Source organism: Euprymna scolopes, chromosome 22, assembly GCF_053919585.1.
Source record: "Euprymna scolopes isolate OS-2025 chromosome 22, ASM5391958v1, whole genome shotgun sequence".
Taxonomy (NCBI): domain Eukaryota; kingdom Metazoa; phylum Mollusca; class Cephalopoda; order Sepiida; family Sepiolidae; genus Euprymna; species Euprymna scolopes.
In genome coordinates this window covers 32,089,757-32,112,697 of record NC_136503.1, presented here as the reverse complement: position 1 = coordinate 32,112,697, position 22,941 = coordinate 32,089,757, and the positions used below count along the sequence as shown (strand labels likewise).

General features: G+C 34.9%; 2 protein-coding genes across 2 annotated transcripts in view; one reads left to right on the top strand and one right to left on the bottom strand.

The window, feature by feature from the left end:
* LOC145243951 (uncharacterized) overlaps positions 1-2,949 on the bottom strand; it is a 105,382-nt gene extending 102,433 nt beyond the window's left edge. The window contains exon 1 of the mRNA XM_080107078.1: positions 2,792-2,949. Coding sequence (XP_079963204.1) covers positions 2,792-2,836 — 45 coding nt within the window. The 5' untranslated portion in view covers positions 2,837-2,949. The remainder of the gene's footprint in view (positions 1-2,791) is intronic.
* Positions 2,950-3,010: 61 nt separating this feature from the next.
* The window catches only part of LOC145243950 (proton myo-inositol cotransporter-like), a 97,350-nt gene continuing 77,419 nt past the window's right edge, over positions 3,011-22,941 (top strand). Inside the window, exon 1 of the mRNA XM_080107077.1 lies at positions 3,011-3,161. The gene's annotated coding sequence lies outside the window, so the exon portion shown is untranslated. The remainder of the gene's footprint in view (positions 3,162-22,941) is intronic.

The following is a 22,941-nucleotide window of genomic DNA, read 5'->3' as shown; positions in this document are numbered from 1 at the left end:
GCTGAGCGCTTACACCCATCAACTCACACTGTCACTACAGGAAGCGCTTTGTTCAGTGTTGCTTTGGGGAGGGTGCTGGCGCCGCAGCTTCCTCCTCTTGCCCGCTTCCCAGACAATTCTGTGCTACGTGGCCTGGCTTGTCACATCAATGACAGCATCCTCGTTTCCGTGCTCCATTGTTTGGGGTGTGCTTCTGCAGTCTCTGGCGAAGTCGTTGGGGCCGCCACATTTGTAGCACCGTGGGCGCTCTGTGGCCATTCCAGTGCATCAACTGCTGCCGAGACCTGCTCCATATCGGCCTTTAGGATGTTTCGCGCTCTAACCAACAACTCCTCCAATTTTGTTCTGCTTTCATTTTGTTTGTTTATTAAATCCGGCAAAAAAAAAAAAAAAAAAAAAAAAAAAGTAAGTTTTCTTTACCAATTTCCCTATAAATAATTACATAAACTCTGGGGGGAAAAAAAAAATATCCATCCAAAAAACAAAAACAAAAAAACCCAGATGAAATAACAAAAACCATGCGCAAATTTCAAGCCAAAATAAATAAATAAAACACAAGCAAGGTCACACACGCAAAACTTCTTTACCCCCTCAATCGAATGTTCAACATCAGAGCCGATGCGCATTTCGCTAGTAGGGTAGCACTCGTGTACGTCGACCCATGTTTATTCAGCTCGAAAAAACAAGTGTTTACCGATGTATTGGAAAATTTAAAATGGCACCCGCCTCTCTCTTTGACGTGGTAAGTTTGGAAAAAGAGTTATAAATAAAAAACTAGACAAAATACTGTTAGAAACTAGCTCAATGTATGTTACCGTAACGTCGTAACGATGGGTTTTAACAGTATTGCCAATAATGACTCTTTATCTGAAAGTATATCCTTTAAACTCCTCGGCCTAACGCTCTCTGGAAACATGAGTAGGAACAATTACATCGAGAGTATCACCAGGACTGATGCGAAGAAGGTAGGTTCTCTTTATCGTGCTAGAAAGATACTAACACCCGAAAGTATCCTATACCTCTATAAGGCCACCATTCGCCCATGTATGGAGTATTGTTGTCATATTGGGGCTGGTGCATCTACCACTAGTCTCTCGCTCCTAGACAAAGTTAAAAAAAGAGTCGCCAATCTGATAGGTCCTCCTCAACTGTCCATCTAAACTTCAGCCTATGTCCTATCGACGAAATGTTGCATTCCTCTGCCTTTTCAAGTACTTTAACGGTGAATGCTAGCACTTGTGCCCCTCGACGTAAATACTCCCGACAAACCCGACAAGCAGCTAAATCCCACCCCTTCACAGTAGAGATCCCTAGATGTAAGAGAGCCTTCTACTCCAGTAGTTTCTTCCCCAGGACAGCTAGACTTTGGAATTCCCTGCCGGGTCCCTGCTTCCCAAACTGTACTGACATGCAGAAGTTCAAGTGCAACGTGAACCTGAACCGACATCTTGCTGCCCAACTCCCTACACATTACCCCTGTAGCCCCCTACAACAAAGTGGCAATATGCCTTGTTTCCTTGTTTGGGGTGAAAATGTAATTAAAAAAAAAAAAATTTGTTTATTTTTTTATTTTTAACTCCTTTTTCCAAACTTACCGTGTCAACGAGAGAGTCGGGCGCCATTTTAAATTTTTCAATACATCGGTAAACACTGTTTTTCGAGCTGAATAAACATATTAGGGTTTGTATTACTGTACACATAGATTCGAAAAAGTTGTCAAAAAACAAATATATAACAAATAAATGTTATCAAAAGCAAGATAAGTTACTTTTCTACCAAACTGGATATATTTTTCGTGTTTTTATTCAATGTAACATATTTAATCAGCTCGAATAACATACAGTGTTTACCGATGTATTGGAAAATTCAAGATGGCGTCTGATTCTCTCTTTAACACGGTAAGTTTGGGAAAAGGTGTTATAAATAAAAAACTATACAAAATACTATTAAAAACCCGCCGAATATATGTCAACCTATGTCACGGTAACATATATTGAGCGAGTTTCTAACAGTATTTTATCTGGGTTTTTATTTATAACACCTTTTCCCAAACTTACCGTGTTAAAGAGAGAATCAGACGCCATCTTGAATTTTCCAATACATCTGTAAACACTGTATGTTTTTCGAGCTGAATAAACATGTTACATTGAATAAAAACACGAAAAATATATCCAGTTTAGTAGAAAAGTAACTTATCTTGCCTTTGATAACATTTATGTGTTATATATTTGTTTTTTGACAACTTTTTCGAATCTATGTGTACAGTAATACAAACCATAAATAGCTTTTATAAATTTTTGTTTGTCAAATAATTTACGCCGCCAAACTACACATTTACCATCTTTTTTTCTGAGAGATTTGGCTTTACATATTATGGTCAACTATTAGACACGTTTACCATATTTCGGTTTAAAAAAACAATGATTGTTTTTCAATTTAATTATTTTTAATGTGCAATTATTTGAAACCGTCTAGATCGAAACTTAAAACGTTGTCTCTGAAAAGAGAAACAGTCCACTGGCGGCGGCACACGGATACAAATTGAGAATAGGGACGTGTGAAAGAGAAAATTTCATATCGCCGATTAATTAAAAAAAAAAAAAATTTAAATTAAAAGAGATATATTTCAAACAATGAAAGTCCAGAATTTAAAAGCTAAAACTGTTGAATGAATGAAATAAACATGACACTTGTTTAGTCGTTGTCAACACAGAACAGAAGGTGTAGCTAAAAAAAGAAGCAGTGTTTCTTTTTGAAAAGAAGAAAATGTTTTATAATTAACTTAACAAACCTTCCAAAATTCATCATCTTCCTCATCATCTGGTATTTGAAACATATTTCATTTCTGGGGGGGGAAAAAAAGCAAACGTGGTCGTAAAAAATAAAAATAAAAATCCCGCGCTGTCTAAAAAGAGTAATTTCAGGCTAGTGATTAAAAGCACAAACATTCGTGACGTCAACAAATCTTGTGTTTACGTAAAGCAATTCTGCGCTTTTTTCGGTTGTCCTCAAATATCAAACGCGAAAAAAAAAAACACGCACTGTAAATATTTTTAAGCGACTCATCGAGTCGCATTGACGAAGAGGCACAAATAAAGAGAGAAAGAAAAAAAAACGCACATGAATCTGATGTAACGATTTGAAAAGAAATAACTGTCTAGGTATGTTTGCTAACTTATGTATTGAATTTTTCTACATTTCTTATTTTTTATCTCAAAATGAAAAAAAGAAAAACTTTCACAAGAAAAAGCTATTATGCAATTATGTTACCTTGCTATTTTTTTTTTAAATAGTATTTTCAAGCTATATTCAAGTTTTGAGATACCTCTTTTATTATTGATTTTTTTTAGGTGAAAGTATCGAATAATTATAAAACATCCTTCCCTCCCATTGTAAAGAAAGACTTTCTAAATCAGCATTATTATTTCAACACGGTAACATAAGTGCATAAGTACCAAAAAGTACATTTATCTGCACGTGATCAATTCCCCTCATCTTTTAAATCAAAAATATTTTACACGCACAAGACAAAAATATGTCGCGTTTTTCTCACACTGTTATTATTATTTAGCCAATATTTTATAAATAAAAGAAAATAGGCACTTCTAAAGTTTAACAGTCCCAATTAAATTTAGAAAGCTATTCTTAACACGGGGAGGAGATCTGTTTTAAATGTTTACGTTTGCGCAAACGAAATTCTCCTGAAATGAAAATAATTAAATTGCATGTGCACTAGACCCTCCACCCCCACCCCCAAATCGCCTTTCTCGCGTAGACTGTCGTATAGTTCTGTTCGGTCATAGAAGAGGATGCTGGCAGTAATTCCTCCTTTAAGGGTAAAGGATGATTGGTATATTACTAGTTGCCTGAGGTGCTACTATCGGGGAATACTGACGGATTCGATCACACAATTTTTTAATCCATTCAATGTTCCCTCTCCACTTTTAATGAGGTAGGGGTTGAATTCTCCTCTAAAAACTATCTTCATGTCTAATTTTGTTCGAATGGAAAGCAGATAAATATACGTAACATAAAAAAAAACGGAGTGTCTAAAAATAAACGTGTTGCTTCTTCTTTCATGCTCAGTCTGTGCAGATGTAAAGATATGACACTTAGTAGGTGTGCAGACGAAGAAAAAAAAACAAAACAACGGCCAAAAAACAATGTTTAATTCAGATTCGTTATTTTCTTTTTAGGTTATGACCCTTTTTTTTTACTTTAAGATTAATTAGTAAGGTAGTCAATTTATCTTTATTTTTAGATTTTTTTTTTTTCTAAAATCAATTGTGTAAAACAAATCTGAAAACAAGTTATCTTTCCTTACTTTGCCACCCCGAAGTAAAAAAAATAAAAATAAAAATATTGTCATTGTCGATATTTGTAAGGTTTCTCTATTCATGAGGCGCGAGATTGTTGCGTCTTTGAAATGCGCTGAAATCCACGCTGCCTATTAAAGAGTCGCTTGTTCGTTTCTTTTTTTTTTTTTTCTTTTTTTTTTTCTTCATTTTTTTACGGATCAGATAGTTTTCTTTTTCCTGCGTTGAAAAAAAAAAAAAAACTATAAAATTTCATATTTTTAGAGTGGGCGATCACTTTTCTATAAAAATTTAACGTAAAATGAGCACCCACTAGCCAACTACTTGGCTAACTAGCGTTCAACGGGACAGGTCACCCTAGCATATTTTTCAAGTATGATGATTGAGGGCGGGGGGAGGGGGCAAACATTTTTTGTGGATGGGGAATTAAATTTGAAACATAAAATAACATTAAAAAAATTGGGGGTGTAGTGGGAGAATTAAATTTGAAACATAAAATAACACGATAAATTGAATTAATGTTTGGTAAATGTGGCCCGCCTGGCCTGGCCTGGTAACAAACCTACCTTTTAAAAACTTGTATTTCTCAGGTTTTCGAGTGTGCTGAAAACGAATATGGCATTTAAAATTGAGGCCGGCAACTAGTTTTCGCGATATTGCAAACATACTTTTCCACGTGTAAATTGGCGGTCATACTTGTTTATGTAGCGGACGCACAGAAAGGGAGGGAATCTATTATTATTATTATTATTATTATTATTATTATAAATAAAAAAGGAAAATAATAAATAAAATAAAACATTGTTTTTTTGTACGCGCAAGCGCACGCATATTTTTGCCACATACTTTATTTATTTATTATTTTCCTTTCTTTTACGTTACTTAAAGGATTACCTCCGTTATTATCTTGGAATTTCATTACGTTGTTTCCCCCCCCCCCTCCGTTTCTGCATAAACAAATATGGCCACTAATTTACATGCGGAAAATTATGTTTGCAATATCATGAAAACTAGTTGCCGGCCTCAATTTTAAATGCGATATTCGTTTTCAGCAGACTAGAAAATCCTAGAAAATAAGTTTTTAAAGGTAGGGTATGTGTTGGTCTACCAGGCCACATTTGCCAAAAATTAATTCAATAAAAATTTTAATGAAATTTTTCGTTATTTTATGTTTCTAATGTAATCTCCCCCCACCCCCACCCCACCCCAATACGCCCTCATACCACTTGAACTTGTCATATTTTGGGGTTTGTTTCGTTTATGAAATTGTTTGGTGAAAATTTAATCTCTCCTCCCGCACTCAAAAGTGAATTAATTTTATCGTTATTTTATGTTTCAAATGTAATTCCCCCCCTGTCCCCCCTGTCCCCCTGCCCTCCCCCCAATTGAATTTGTCACGTTTTGTCGCCTTCCCTACATACTCAATCACCAAACTTGAAAAAATGCTGGAGGTGACATGTCTCGTTTAATGCTAGTTGGCCAAAAAGTGGGTGCTCATTTTACGTTAAATTTATATGGGTAAGTGATCCCCCACGCTAAATGTTTTTTTTTTTTTTTCAAAATTTCCTTTTTATTTTTTTTATTTATTTTTTTTTTATTCCATTCTCATCCCAAACAAGGCACAGTGCCACTTTGAAGTAGGGGGCTACTATCAGGGAAATAAGTTGCAGGGGTATTATGAAGGGAGATGCACAGCAAGATGTCTGTTTACATTACACTTGAACTTCTGCATATCAGTACGGTTGGGAAAGCAGAATCCCAGAAAGAAGTTCCAAATCCACCAGTTCTGGAGAAGAAACTATTGGAGTAGAAAATTTTCTTACCTCTACGGATCTCCACTGTGTAGGGGTGAGACTTTGCTGTTTGTCAGGGGTATTTACGTTGAGGGAGTACAAGGGCTTGTCGTTCGTTAGAGCATTCACTATTGAAATACTTGCAAAACAGGCAGAAGGAGGCAACATTTCGTCGATGAGACAGAGACTGAAGTTTAGATGACAGTTCAGGCTCTTTTGAATCTTGTCCAGGAGTGAGAGACTAGATGCACCAACTCAAATGTGACAACAATACTCCATACATGGGCGAATGATGGCCTTATAGAGGTACAGGATACTTTCAGGCGTAAGTAGCTTTCTAGCATGGTAGAGAGAGCCCACCTTCTTCACAGTGGCCCTGGCAATCCACTCAATACATCTGTTCTAACTCATGTTCCCTGTGAATGTCAGGCCGAGGAGTTTAAATGAAGTACTCTCAGGTAATTTGCCTTCAGCCATTGCTATTAGTGGTAGAGAAGGTTTCTTGTAATTATTGAAGGAAACAAGCTTAGTCTTGGCGGCATTGAATGTGATCATCTATTTTTATCCCCTTCCACTACAGATCGGAGGTCTTACTCTGGTGTTTCTGCCATTTCCTTAGATATGTGTTTATTTGTTTTCCCCTCGTGCCTGTTACTGAGTGTGGTATCATTAGCAAATATACCCACCTCAAAGACAATTTTATCAGGGAGGTCATTTAAGAACATTAGGAATAATAAAGGTCCAAGGATAGACCCCTGAGGTACTCCCGTATTTATATCATATTGTTCAGAAATACGAGCGTTGAGGACAACATGGATTCTTCTCTTACTTAAGAAAGATTTAATTATGTTAAGTATTCTTCCAGTGATACCATATGATCTGATTTTCCTAAGAAGACCTTCATGCCATACCCTGTAAAAAGCTTTAGATATATCTAGGGCTACCGCTCTACCCTCCCCTGCTTTGTACAGTGAATGGTATATGCATTCAGAGATTAGTTAGGAAATCTGTTTGGGAACTAAATCCATATTGTTTGTAGCTCAGAAGTTTAGCAGCTGAAAGGTGATGGACTAGAGCTTGATTAATTATGGACTCATATTTTGGCGAAAAGCAGGAGGAGGCTAATGGAGTGATAATGTAATGGGTCTGTTCTTTTGCCAGAATTCTTGAAAACTGGTACCACAGAAGCAGTTTTCCAGCAATCAGGGAAGCAAGATTTGTTAAGGCATTTGTTGCAAAGTTTGGAGAGAACTGGCGCAACCTCAACAGAGCATTTTTTTAATAGCACAACTGGGATGAAATCTGGTCCACATGCTTTCGACGTGTCTAGATTTTTTATGATATCATGCACCTGAGAAGGGGTGGTTTTTAGATCATCTAATGTGGCATCTGTTTGCAAAGGAAAGTCAGGGAGGGAGTGGTTTGTTGGGTCTAATGTGGAGTTTGGAGCAAGTCGACTGGCAAGCATGTTAGCCTTCTCGGTTGTCGTGCAAATAACCTCATGATTGTTGGATAGTCGGGGAATTGTTGATTGCCCATTATTTCCTACACTGTTGTAGATTTTCCAAAAATCACGGGTTCCTAATTTCTGTGCTTTGATGTGTTTTCTGATGGTTTCAGTATATTCTCTCTTAACTGTTGCTATTTCTCTCTTCTAGCTTCTATGAACTTCTGTCTATTTGAACTGAACTTCTGTCTATTTGAACTGCGGTACGCATGCTGCCTTTAAGCAATGGCAGCTGAACAAATAGAAGTAAATCATTGGGGAGAGTGGGGCTTGCTATAGAATTTCCGCATGGGAACATGTACTTCAATTGCCGTTTTGAACCATTCAGTGGTCTCATTTGCACACTCTTCAGCTGGCAGAGAAAAGATATTTTCATCATGGGGCATTTATGATGAGATCCTTGATGGCTTCCCAGTCAGACTTTTTATAATACCTCGTTGCTTTGAGCAATGGCTTTTCAGTTTTGGGTCGAGAATTTAGGGTGATTTCTATGATTATCACAGCATGATCAGCATTCCCGAATGGGCTGTGGGCATTCGTTATACAATCATCGGGAACTGTGGTTTCATATTATTTATAAAGGCCGTATAAACGTATTAGGCAAAAAAAAAGTAAATCTTCATTTTTTATTTTTTTTATTTTTATTTATTTATTTTTTTATTTTTAGGGGTTAACCGATGCTGAGTCACATTGTAAAAATTTATATTTTTTCTTCTTTTTTTAATATTTCAGAAGGGGGAATTGGTTTCCTATATAAATTGAAATGAATTTGACCAATGTTTTTCCATATACACTTACCGAGTTTTTTGTTAGAGGTTTTTTTTTTTTAACCAATATTTTAGAATGAGGATCGCTTTTCTGTATGAATTTAACGTAAAATGATCACCCATTTCTTGCCCATCACCAATTTTTGGGAACTTAACGTAGAAAATAAAATGTGCAACCAATTTTTTTTGTTAGAGGATGATATTCCTTTTCATGAATATCTTTTTTTTGTTTTTTAATTTCTATAATTCTGATACTTTTGCAGAATAGCATGCAAGTTAATATAATTAGATCTTAGTTGGAACTCAGACATTTCTATAAAGTAATGAATTCGCTATGTAACATGAAAACCATTTTTTTTTTTTATTTGGAAACACTTGGTCTCTGAATATATGTGCTCTAGCGTGCCGTTATCTCCATGTTGTAGCACCGCTGGGAACGATGGTCACATGAATCCCAACCAAACACGCTACTTTGCCAATGCAACAGAATTGGTGAATGAGCACAGCTCATTAACGACCTGCCTTGTGTAGCCTCTACATGCAGTCCTTAACTTTTAAAATAAAAAAATGTTTAAACAAAAAAATACTAAACAAAACTACATGCAGAGAAAAAAAATTGTCAAATTGGTGAAGATTAGAAAAGGGGCGATCAATTCACGTTAAATTTATCTTTGAAAGGTACTCCCCATGCTAAAATCTAAATTGTTATAGAAAGATTTTTTTTCAAACAGTTTATGAATTCAACACAATGTTAATTTATAATTAAGAAAAAATATTAAATTTTTATATTTGGTTCAACTTTTTTCTTTCATACAAAAAATTGAATTATGAATCTGAATTTTTTTTAGATGAGGATTGATTATTTGGAGTATTTGGATTCTTCGGACTAAAAAGAAATGTATATGTATTTAAGTGACTTACACCATTGGGTGTATGTTGCCAAAATTAAAAACAGTGTTACAGTTAAGAAAGTGCTAGGTGAGAGTGGTTAAAACGTTAACAATATGGATTAACAACATGGGTACATGCAAAATGAATGCCGATGATCAAAATGTATAAACATTTTGACCCCTCCCTTTACTTAAAAATTCACCAAAAATAAGGAAATTAACCAACTTTAATGAAATTTTAAGTATTTATCAAATGATGATCGCGGAATATTTTTTATTTAAATCTTAGTTGAAATGCATTATTTTGTTTAAACAAAAAATACCTTTACTAAAGTTATTGTTTTCAGTAGTAAAAAAAAAAATGCATGAATTTATTTTTTGGCTTTTTTTTTATGAAAATAAAGCGTCGTATTTTGTAACAATTAAAAAATATATATATTTAAATTTTACAGGAACATTACAAAAAATGCCCCTAAAGTCCGTGTTAATGAATTTGATATCACTCAAAGAAAAATTAATTTCTTGAACTACCAATATTATCATTGAATTAAACATTGTTTAATTAATGTTTTCACGCATTGTTTTAATTAATATTTTCACACATTGTTTTAATTAATATTTTCACACAAAAAATTATAATTGCAAAAAATGTTTCTACTTTTTTTTTTTTAGATTACAAGTTTTGCATATTTTTTTTGCTTACATGTGTGTGAAATATTCGGCGTAACATAATTTTTATATAATCTTGAAATATTTTTTTAAATTTTTTCATTTAAAAGCAGAAACATAGAAAACGAATTAAATTAAAAATGGTATAAATTATACAAACGTTCACTATAGGAATGTATGGATGCACAACTGAGGGGAAAAAAAACAGCACCTTGTAGTTTCCTTTAACTATCTGACGTCATTTCGACTGTTTGAGATTTGGGGCTTCCGTTGTGATGAGGACTTTGTTTTGTAAGAGCTGAACCAAGCGAGAATCTTATGCTTTTGAAGGCTAATAAAGCTATTTTTTGTACAAACAAGGTGTTTTTGTTTTTTTTTATTTAATTTAATATCTTAGGACTTTACTAATAATCTTTGAAATAGATCCAGAAAACTATCTTTCAAGGGATTTTTACAATGAATTTATTTAACTTCAAAATTTAGTTGAATTTGTTAGCTTCCCATGAAAACATTCTTCATAACTTATTTTTTTCTTTTTATAAATTAACTTTCGTCTATAATCTTTTAAATACAATCAAACAGTAGTTGGAAACCTACAAAAAATTATGATAAATCGGCATCAAAACTGTCCCCCTATCTTTATTCCGCCATTTTTCAAAAATACTTTCACTTAGGGATGTTGGCAACTTTCACATGGTCCCTCCTGTAAGTACCTGATATCTTTCTAGAAAAAGTTCTAACTAGAAAGATATTGAATAGAATTATCTGATTCATACAAAATGGATGAATGAGTAAAGAAAAGGCGATCATGCATATTAACCTGCACAAACCATTGCTTGTTGTCATATGACACGTCATAGAAAATAGACGGTGTTATATTGCACGATTTCATATTTATTTCATTTCAATGTTGTTTTTTAAATATAATTAGAATATTCATAACCTGATTTTATTTTTTAAAACAAATGTTTGTTTACATTTTTTTTTTGCAAAGATTTTTTTTCAAAGATTTTAAATTATTTTTTAAATATATTTTTTTAATATTTAAAATATATAGTTTTAAATACATATTATGTTTCTTTAATTAATCTAAAAATTCACACAATCTATTATAAATATTTTCGCTCAATTATATGTAAATAAATGTAAATAAACATTTATTTGAAAAAAAATCGGTTTACTAATATTTTACTATACTAGTGGGGGGGGGCTTTGCCTGGGCGTAAAATGTTTAAATATGATGTTTTAATTTGTCTAGATTTCGTCTATATTATTATAGTCGTGATTTCAAAAGTAAAAAAAAAGAAAAAAAGAAAAGATGTTTTGGTGCTATCAGCTAGAATCGAAATCGAAAGCAAAACTGTTACAGTCAAAGCTGGCGACGTTACCACTGTACTAATGTGACATGCATATGAACATATTAAAAATAAACTAAGATGAATGTATAAAATGTATAACGATTTTTTTTTCAATTTTGACCCCTTAAAACCTATTTTAATTAGTTAAAGGTCCATAAAAGAATGGTCCATAAAACTCCAATCATTTGAGGCCTCTAGCTCCGTGCTACAATTTTTAGTTTTGGATGAGATAGTTTGAAAATATGGAGACAGACATATAGCAGTTATATATTAGATTTAAAGACAATATTGGAATGAACCAAATAACAAATAATGGAATTGAATTGGACAGGATCGCCAAATACTGTCTATATAATACGTGTTTCATTCCAAAGATTAATTTTTGGCATTTATAATTTAAATACAATTTCAGGCATATGGCACAAGAGCTCATGTAGTGTAATCTACAGGTCCAATTTTCACAAACTCTGCACATCAAATTAGTCTGTATTTCAGCAATAACACATCTAATGTTGTCTTCCACATGGTCTATTGTATCTAGTTTATCAGCGTAAACATGGGACTTTACATATCTCCAAAACATTTAACCCTATTAAGTTAAATCTCATGAATGAGTTGGTTAGTTGACAGGTAACAGGTTCATTTTGTGAAATTATTCGTTCATCAAATGTATCTCTTAGTAAATTGATGAACTGCAGAACTAAGCTGAGCTCCAAATAATCGATAGTTGTTAAATCTGTGATTTTCTTTAATTTTTTTTTTATTTTTACAAAAGAAGTCACCACTTATTAAGGCCTGGAGACCATTCGAGGATAAGGGTTCATGAGTGTACAGTCCTTCCATAGCCCTTGAGCCCCTGGAGGGGCATAGGCCATCTACAACTTTTGTAGATGCTTTTGTAGCAAGGAATTCTTTTTACAGGGTGAGGGTGCTGGCCCCACGCCCAACCTTCCCAGAAGGTACATACAGCACCTAGCCTTCCCAAATGGTCACCGATCTGGTACTGGCCAGGCTCAACGTTGCTAAACTTCAGTGATCTGGCGAGAACAAGTGTGTCAACGTGATTGTGCCATACGAATGTACAGTAGTCAATGGGAAAATATTGTAGTAATTGTCAGTAGTGGAAATTTGGTAAATTTGTTAACTTTTAAGTGGATCGGCTCATCACGACAAAAAGTGAGAGACAAGTAGCAGATGCACCAGCCCAAATGTGACAACAGTACTCCATACATGGGTGAATAGTAGCCTTATAGAGGTAGAGGATACTTTCAGGCATAAGTAGTCTTCTAGCATGGTAGCGAGAGCCCACCTTCTTCCTGGTGGTGCACCTATTTCAGGTGGTGGTGTATGGCGATGTAGTAGAAGTGCATTTGCCACTTCATCTATATCCTGTAACTCACTGAGGCTAATGTTTGTTGTGAGTATCCGAGTATCTGCCATTGCTTTGAGGATAATAGGCTATGATACTCACAGGTATATGCCCCATGTCTCTAGAAATGTCCTCCATTCACCAGAGTTGTATGGGGTTCCACCATCGCAAGCAATTTCCTCTGGCACACTATGACTCACGAAGTATCTGCATAAATATTACATACTGTGTAGACTCTGGAATCCCGGTGCACAGAAGATATCTATGTCTTACCTGAGCATTTGTCAGCATATATTATATATTTTCATCTAGTCATGTGACTGTTGAATGGAAGAAATAACCTGAGTGGACAGGTGCGAGTATGGGTTCTTTACGGTTTGATGGGGTTATGTTGTTGCAACGTTTGCATTGATTATGTCTTGCAATTGTCTAGCGTTGCTTCTCATGCTATTGTCCCCTTGCTGGCCAATATGAAGCTGATCGATGAGTTTGTGATGTAGATTTTTTTAAAATTAATATATACCCTTCCTTTAATACAAGGGACTGAACCATGTATAAGTCATTCTGTATATCAAAACTGGCAGACTCCACATTGTCTTTCGAAATTTATCTGTGTACAAAGCATGATATATCTAATAGTGTGTCAAAAAGATAATGCCATATCATCATATCATCATATCATCATCCCGTAAAATTCAATTGTCTACACAACGGGTCATGGAAATCTTCTGTAATGGTGTCGAATCTCTTTCTGTAATCTCCATTCGATGCTCGGAAACCTTGTGGAGCTCTGTAGCAGAATTAGCAGTAACCAAAATGAGAAATAGAGCTTACCTCGGATACGTCTGTTTTGGGTTGAGCGAAAGAGAGAGTTCCAAGATGGCATCCATGGGCTTTTATTAGCGTTTACCCAATGTAATTATCATTGAATCATGTCTGCTCTCGCGTGATTATGCAAATATGTCGTTCCCGGCCGCTATAAAGGCAGGACACTGGAAAGGAGAGGGGGCGTTCTGCAGATTGTGTGTAGATGATTCTGGCGAGTAGATTGTGCTTGGTAATTGTCTGTATTTTTTGGAGATGAGTTGTTTTCATTGATTGAGATTGTCGGACTGACTTCCTCATCTCTAGATTGTGCTTGTTACGACCCACGTGTCTGCGAGAAGCGAGTTTTTGTTCCGTCTGTTTTTAGTTGTATTTTTTTTTTTTTTTGCCTACTACATTTTTGCTTCAAGCTCATAAATATCAGTGCCCCACTCTGTTATGAAAGTGGTGACATCCCGTGCTTGAATAGCAAAGGGAACACTAATATCCATTCTATGTATCGATAATGGTTTTCTTTTTTCCTGAGGGTATTGTATTGACAAATGTGAATGGAGAGGGTATGAGGTGTGTCTGCCATCTTGTTGCTGCATTCAAATTCTGCAGGTCAACTGTTCTACATGGGTTGCCATCTTTTTTGGGAACTGTGATCATTCTGAAACACCATGTTGTTGGTGTCCCAACTGGCACTGGTTCAATTATGTTCAGTGCCACATCAGCGCCTCCTAACTGGGATTTGACAGCTTCTTTCCAGTGATAGGGGACTGAGATTGTCTTGTGAACAGCTTTGGCTTGGTAGTTGTCTAAAAATGTAATAGTGAGTGGTTCTCTCGTTATGGTCTACAACTTTTGGTGTGTGCACTTGTGGAATACACTGTTGGCAAAGTGATACTTGATCCAATTTTCTAGGTCATTGTGATAATCAGGTGTTGCGGGGAATGGCAGTTTGTCTGGTGGTAGTGTGCAAGGCAATCCGGATGGGCAACCACAAGGAGCTAATGTACTGTTAGCTGGTTTACAGTTTACTTTTATTGTGGCTACCTGACTCCTAATTTGTGTTGGAAAGTCATTATCGATAATCCTCAGTTTTTTTTAGGACCGTCTATGAGAGATATAGGCCTTTAATTTTTAGGCAGATGTAAATTATCGCTGAACATGTTACATCACCAAGTGTTAATGTGGTTATTAGGGCTTCTATGATGGGCAGGTTGTTGCTGTTTACAGCATGTAATCGATGCCTAGTTTGCAATAGATATTTAGAAGTGTACCTGAGATCATTCAATATATCCTCTCCAGTAAATGCCCAAGGTGCTTATGAGCCATTGTATTCAATGTGACTGTAATATTAATGAATGGTCATCCTGGTGTGAACTGATTGCTGGTGTTAAAGTTTGAGTTACCGAACTTGGTGGCCTTCTTCTCTATATTTAGTTATGTCCCTTGTCTTGAGTTGATATTCAACATGGTGGCCGGCCAACAGTAACATATGTTTATCCTCTGTCGTGGGAAGTACTAAGTGAACTAACATTGGTAGTAGAGCGTATTCTTTCACGTGACAGATATTATATTTGTTCAACTTACGTTGAAGCACAATTGAAAGAAAGATGGCGTCATTTCTACCTATTTTGCAGAGTGAAAAACGTATACCAAGTGGAAACAAGACATAAGTATATGGTCTATCTTCAAGGATTTACCTAAGGAAAAACAAGACCCAGCAGTATTTTTGTCATTGCCACAAAACATGTAAATGCAGTCGACACTTAGACATCACAGATATTGGCCAAACTGATGGACTAAACATAATTATGGACAAGTCGGACGAGATATATTTAAGGGACAAAAAGCACAATGACATACATGTCATTCAAGGAATTTTGATCTTATAAAAGAGTTGTGAATGACTTTTTGGTATGTTATGAATTCTTGTACCAGAAATTACGTAAATACAAAAGTTTTCTGCTGGAAGTAGTCCAAGCATTTTTTTGTTTTAAATGCAGCGAATGTATCAGGAGAGAACAGAAAAATTAGCGAATGGAAGATAGGATCATTATAAACCAAAACAATTATGTGTCATCTATTTCTCCAATAGATATAAAGAAAGGAAGATCCTTAAGGAAAAATGATAAACTAAGTGAAGTGGAGAAGACAGACTTAAAAAGACTAACAAGTCAAATGATCTGGATATCTACCCAGACTCAACCTGATGTATCATTTAATGTGTCTAGGATGAGTAATACCAGAAAATCTCCTAAAGTGAAGTTACTAATTTACCCCAAACAGGGCATTGCCTGTCACCCTTTGAGTGTGTTTTGTGATCGCAACCTTTGCATTTGTTGTCATTACTTGTCGTATTCTATGGCAGTATTTTTTGTGACAATACAGATTTGATTGGTGTGATTTGTGAGGTCTCAGCTGGGCAAAAGTGGTACGATGCTCTAGCAGTAAGCTGTAGAGTCAACAAGCATTCAGTTAGGTCGCTTAGTTTTGACAGGGAATAAATTTCTGTCAAAATTTTACTTTGGTGGGAGATGTCCCATAAGCCGGCAATGATCTGGGATTTGACTATATCTTCGGAGAATGAGGTTGTACATCGTTGGTTGTTGCAACCATGGTGCCTTTTGAAAGCACAGAGCATGACTTGTGATTCCAATTGGGAAATGAAAGATATGATAGTTTCCCCATCACCTTGCTTCATGATGAAGAATTGTATCTGGTACATGTCAGGGTGGACGGACTTCACTGTAACAGATTTGATGCATCCTCTGTTGGATTATTTAGAGCATTTGGGCCAATGAAATTGGACAACATTTCGTTAATAGACGAACTGCATGTGGATCGTAGCTCATTTTGAGTTTCTGTAAGTCGGTGAGCTGTGCCATCTCTTTGTAACGGAGTCATATGTCTTTGAAAATAATCCATTTATTGTCTGATGAGACTGGTTTTATGATTGAGTGGTCGAGTTTAATGCATGGATGGCACAAAAATGGTGTAAGCACGTGTTGTTCAGTTGGTAATAAATGTGGCATAAGGTGTGTCATCTGTTGTTGCTGCATTTGCATAATGAATGTTACCGTTTGCATAATGAATGTTACCAGATCAATTTCAGTCTGTTTTGATGGTAAGACATTTTTAGTGGTTGTTGTAGATAAAAGATAAAAATGTGTAAAATGTATGAGGCGTTAATGGATGAACGGTAAGTATGAGGGTAGGGGTTTAAGAGGTATTCAAACTCGCCCATGTGCATCTGTTGTACTAGCATAAGTCTCTCCATTTTTTTTGACTTGAGATGGACTGTTCTGTCCATTTATTTATTTATTACAAACCACTTCTGAACAGCATGCATAACATCAAATATCATATGTGTGGAAATGACAATAGGACACTACATTTCGATATTAACTTACAACATAAATGCCTTTATTTAGGTCGCCATGACAGTTAACCTCTGTCTGAAGTAGTTACAAAGGTAGGGAGATTCATATCAGGGGCACATAAATCGGGTTTCATGTTAACAGGTTTCTCTTGTCAAGTCTTTCTGTCAAACTTTGGAATCTGCATGGAATTTTTAATGGAACTCTTTATTTAATTGACGGGGGTAGCATGTCCTCATTCCATCAGCCATGACTAGGTAGAAGTCCTCAGTAATTCGCAATTGTAATTTGAATGTCATCCGCACTGAGGTTTGAACTTTGATATGACAGGAGCATGTTTGAATGTATCTGTTTAAAACACAATTGAATCATGATACTTGACTTTTGCATTTTAAACTTTAATTCAAACCATTATATATAAATAATTTTATAAAATCAATAGTAGGTTTTCTACAGTGCAATGTAAACTACAATGTATTGTGAACTGTCACTGTGGTGAGGCATATGAAGAATCCTTCCGGTGCATCACGATGGTTTCTCAAAGCAGGTAATCAATCGATTTGGTTGAAAAATAGACAATTTCACTGATTTTTATCACAATAAAAATATGAAAGTGTGAAACGTTTGTTGATCATCATTCATTCTTTGGCAATATCAGATCTCCATGCTAGTGTTTGTATATATATATATATATATATATATATATAAACAATTTTATGGAAATCGCTTGAGATAAGGCATGAAGCCACTTGATGTAAGGAATTAAAAAGAACGCAAGATGTTTAAGTTGTATAATAATCAAAAGGAAGATAGAATCACTTCAAAACGTAATCTTTTAACTGACGATGATAAACTCAAAGGAAAAATATTAGAATCTAAAGCTGAAACATTATCTGAAGCTTGAACTTTCAACCTTCAGAAGAGTATAACTTTACAACTGAATTTTACCAATTACTTTAAGTTCACCAGAAACATTTTCAGTTCATCATGGTACACCTGAAGAAAATCAGAGATTATATTGATTGAAACCTAAAAATAACTCAAAATGAGAACAGTAGTCCAAAGAATTTACTATGACTGCAAATTCAGTGACTGTGAAGTCATAACTCTAGTTAAATTTCACCAAAATCAAATATGATCTCAAAGTAAAAAGAGACTACACTAAGCATTGTAAATTGTGGGGAAAATGGCTTACCATACAAATGTCCTCGTGTCTGTCTGTCTTGTGAGTCGCGCGTGTCGAGAAAGAAAGAAAGAAAGAGTCCATCATGGCGGCCGTGACGTTTTGTAGTGAACGAAATCTTGCAAGATCATGTGTGCATGCCTTATAAAAAAGAGGTCACTTGTCAGTGGGAATGGATGGAAAAATCATTTGACGTTTGAGAAGCGGCAAAATCAGTTGGGAGAATTTGTGTGAGCAGTGATTTTTGTCTATTGATCGACGACATAAATAAATTGATGGTACACATTAAATTCATCTGTTACTCATGCAGGAAACTAGTTTAGTGGCAGCAGGATTATTGTGTACTTGCACTTCGATTATTGCGCACATTTTTTTTTTTTTGTTGTTAAACTTTATATAATTTTTTTATAAGTTTTAACTTTTGACTTCGTTTGAGTTTCTCATCCATCAACTTTTATATAGGCTGACATTACTGTTTACAAATATATTTGTCAGGGAATGTCTGACGCTCCTGCAGAGTTTCGGGTCCTATGGTGATGTGCAGAGAAACGACATAAGTAGTATGTCCACTACAAAAAGACAGTGACTGTATGCAGAAGCAAACCACAGACTATCTGATTTCAAAAGCGATGATCAACAGTGTCTTATTATGCAAAGTAATTTGGCAGTCTATAAAGCTTTCTAAAGAGTGATATTGTGATTTGCAGTGAGCCTTTTGACACCACACGGCTAGCATTGTTTATGTGTAATTAGTGTTTTGTTTTTTCATTATCTGTCTAGTATGCATTGCCATGTTGAGGTTGTGTTTGTCTCATGGACCTAGAAGTGTGCCCTTCTACTGGAAATACTGCTACAAGTGCAACGGGCTCCCATCTCCAGATTCTAGATTGTATCCATTGGTGAGATCCTGATGAAAAATTCAAGTGTGCCTTTTAAATTAACCAGTATAATTGGCAGTTAATAGTAGTAATATTCCTTTCGAAATAATAAATGTCTGTCAAAGTCAATACTAGTAAAATGAAAATGTCTCTTTCTTCGTCTGTATAAATAACTGTTATCACCAGCTAACTATTCTTTAAATAAATGAAACAAATGTGCCTAATTTTTATATTCTTTATTTTTTGTAGCCATTGAATTCTGGTGATTGTGCAGATTAGTAATATTTTAAATAAACACATTTCAGATGAAAACATTATTACATACTTATGTGGCATGATGAAATTAGTATAAAGTCCAAATATTACAGAAAATGAACGGATGGAAAAATAGTTACAAGAAAAATTAGGATGCTTGTGTAGATTAGTGATCTTTTTAAACCAATGCATTTCATGTGAAAATATTATTACGTACTTATGTGTCATGTAGAAATTAGTATAAATTCCAAAAATTATGAAAAATGATCCAGTAGATATGCTACATGTATTTTTAACAAAAACAAAACCATCCTCAATTATGTTCTGCAATGCGTTGGTCTAAAAATGAGGGACACTTAATTCAAGTCAAGGGAGATAAGTCATTTGTCATACTGGTTTGATCATACAACTGTTCCACATTAAAACATACAATAAAACTTGATAATTCAGCCAATTTTATTTATACTTGTAATTATTTTTCTACTGGATCATTTTTCGTAATTTGCGGAAGTAATTTCGAAATGACGCTTATGTACATAATGTTTCCACCATAAATGAGGGTGTTTAAATGACCATCAACCTACGCGAACACCTAAATTCTTTTCAGAACAAATACTGTCCATCTTATTACTGTGAAGACAATTGTAAGTTGAGCATTCTTCAAACCAATCAAACGGATTAAAATATATTTATTTAAAATTATAAAAGGTATTTTTGAAGGCTTACAATGCAGGAATGTACCGTCGTTATGAGCAAATAAAGGAATGATAAATAATTCCATAATTTTTTTTTATATTATTTTTTTATATTATTTTTGTTATTTATGTTTATTTATTTATCTACCTGAATTTTTCTTTTTTCGATTGTGGATGTTACTTATTCCAAAGGTCCTTCCAGGTAATAACCCATCATCAGTGGAGAAATAAATCCTCTCTCTAGGCTGTAAATTGTAACTTTACAATTTTTTTAACGTACGCATTGAAATAAAGTTTATTATTATTATTGATTACTAGCAGGTTGCCCGGCATTGCCTAGTCATAAAGTATACATAAATATTATATTTTAATTAATGCAGAATTCATATTTAGTATATACAGAAATACTTTAGGTATTAAATGTAACATTAAATATTTTTTTTTAAGTAAAAATAAAAAACAAAAAAACAGAAAGAAACTGAGACATGCGCATGTGAGTATTATGCTTTTTCTAAACAGTTCAATTCTTGTAAGTAAAAAAAAAAAAATACTCGAGCTGAGATCGAAACCAAAACATAAGACAATGAGTCAAGTATGATAACCATTAGCCCAGCTTGACATGACTTTTAAAAAGGGGTTTCAAACCAACTCATACATAACATAAGGAAGATGTCATATTTCATGACTGCACATGCGTTGTCATTAAACAGTTGAAAACAGATAAAAATCAATTTTTCTATTTGGACCCATTGACAGCATTTTTTTTTTTTTTTTTTTTTTTTCAGGATGAAAACCGATTAACAAATTTTCCACATGTCTGAATATCCTGTATATCAAATTACAAGTCTGTAGAGCCAAAATTCATTCAGTGTATAGGTTAAGAAATGTCCTCACACACACACACACACACACACACTCATTCTCACTTTTATAGATATACAAGCGGGGGTACCCGGCGTTGCCTGGGTGTTTAGAGGTGAGTGTGCTTTTGGGTAAATCAAACAAAAAAATAATAAAAATCGTTGCCCGGGTGTTTGTGTCGGGGGGGGGGGGGTTAAAAAAAGTTTTAGTAGGTAAGTAGGAAGGATCGAACCCGAAGCCTTGAGGCAAAGTTAGAAATTAAAGTGTGAAAAAAAACGTGCGACGTTAACCATTCGGCAAGAAATAGTAACGGAAAGATGTTTGAATTTATTTAAGTATAAAGAATTGCCCGTACTTAATGACTTAATGAAGTCAAGTGAACTTTCACTGTGGGGCAGTTTTTTATTTACTGCGGGACAGTTTTTTTTTTCTCCAAGATGTTGGGGGGAAACCAGCTCCCCATAAAAAGGGGATTGTCCAAATTGAATAGCAATTGTCTGATATAAGAAGAAACTCTGCATTAATCAAATCTGATTGTTTTTGGACGTTCCCGGCAATCGGGAACAATGACGCAAGGTTCGAATTAGTTTCCCTTTTATACGAAAAAGCCAAATCCACACGTGGTGATTCAAAAATGTGGAATATTTAGCTTTTCAAAGTCGGGCAAATTAAATAGACAGGCGACCCCTGTTGTTAACTTGTAGTATTACGATTTAGACATGCTATAAAAAGCTTTAAGGAGCAAGCCGACCGATCGCTTCTCAGAAAAAACCCTTTTGCGGGCATGCACAAAAAAGCGAACATACATACACACACACATTTTCGCTTTTATACTTATAGATAAATTATTGTTTTGATTTGTCAACGCAACACCAGATGATCAAGGTGAACAAACTGAAATAGAAGACAAAGAAAAGATAAAACAAAGCGACAATGCATGTTTTGTATTTGTTTAGTGTATTTAGGCAGCATGTTTTCATTCAGCAAAAATTTTCAAAGCAATCCATTTAGTATTTCGGTCACATTGATCTATGTAAGCTCCATAGGTTAATTGTTTGATTTATTGTTATCTTTCCCATGTACTTTACAGTTTATTTTTTAAATCATTAGATGAATTCAGAAGAATGACTAAGAATTAATGTTAACCAGTACATTAGTCATTCAAAAATTTTCTGACTAATTTCATTATTAATGTTATATATATTACTTTGGTCAGTTATAAAAGATCAAGGAGCTAACTCTTCCTTAGGCTAATACTTGATTTCACTATGATTTGAATTTATATCCGAGGGCTCTTTTAAGGATAGACCTTGTTCCCTTTATGGCTGCTATCTGTATTTCGTGCCAGCTTGGTCTTCCAGGGATTGTTTCTAAGTATTCTTAAGATTTTTTTTTTTCATTAGACTAGTTGCTCCTATCATAACTAGTATAATGTTTATTTCTTTAAGAGATCATGTCGTTTTTAAATCTTTCTTTTGGTCCTGATATTTTATCTTTTCTTCGTACAGCTCTATTAAGGTCATAGTCATTTGGGACAGTGACATCAATAATGAGCGCAGTTCTTTCAGGCTTGTTTCCATCTTACAATGTCTAATTTAACGGCATGTCTTTTATGTATTTGCCCACCTGTATGTCTTTGTCATAGAACACTGTCGCTTTTCCGTTTGATGATATCGGTGATGGACCATGTTCTGAGATCTGCCAAGCTGTATCTCTCCACAGATTTTCAAATGGAGGTATTTACTTCGTTGTGACAGACAGTATAAAGGCCATCTACCAATAAGGTTTGGCATCCAGCTATTAGGTGGCTCCGGCTCTCATTTGCTGAGTGACAGAACCTGCACTAACCATTTGTTTGTGGGCCAGCCATTTTTTTTTATCCATTTTTGAGTAAGCCCTGATCTTGACTGGCTACAGCGAGTCTCTCCTCATCAACTTGTAGTTTCCCACTCTTGAGTCATTGAAGTGAGGCATCCCAGTCTATAGAGTCCTGGTTAAGTTCCTTGCTTTCTTATGCTGGTTCCATCCTTGTTTTCTTGTTTCTATCTCCATTTCTGTGTACTTCTTTCTTTTCATTCTTGCAATCTGTGTTGTTGCGTTATCATATATCTTGGCAGTGTTCTCCAGTATGATGCCCACAATTTGTAGGATATCTAGTGTTAATGTAAATGTCTTTAAGAATTTTATTGGTATCCTGGAGTATTGTT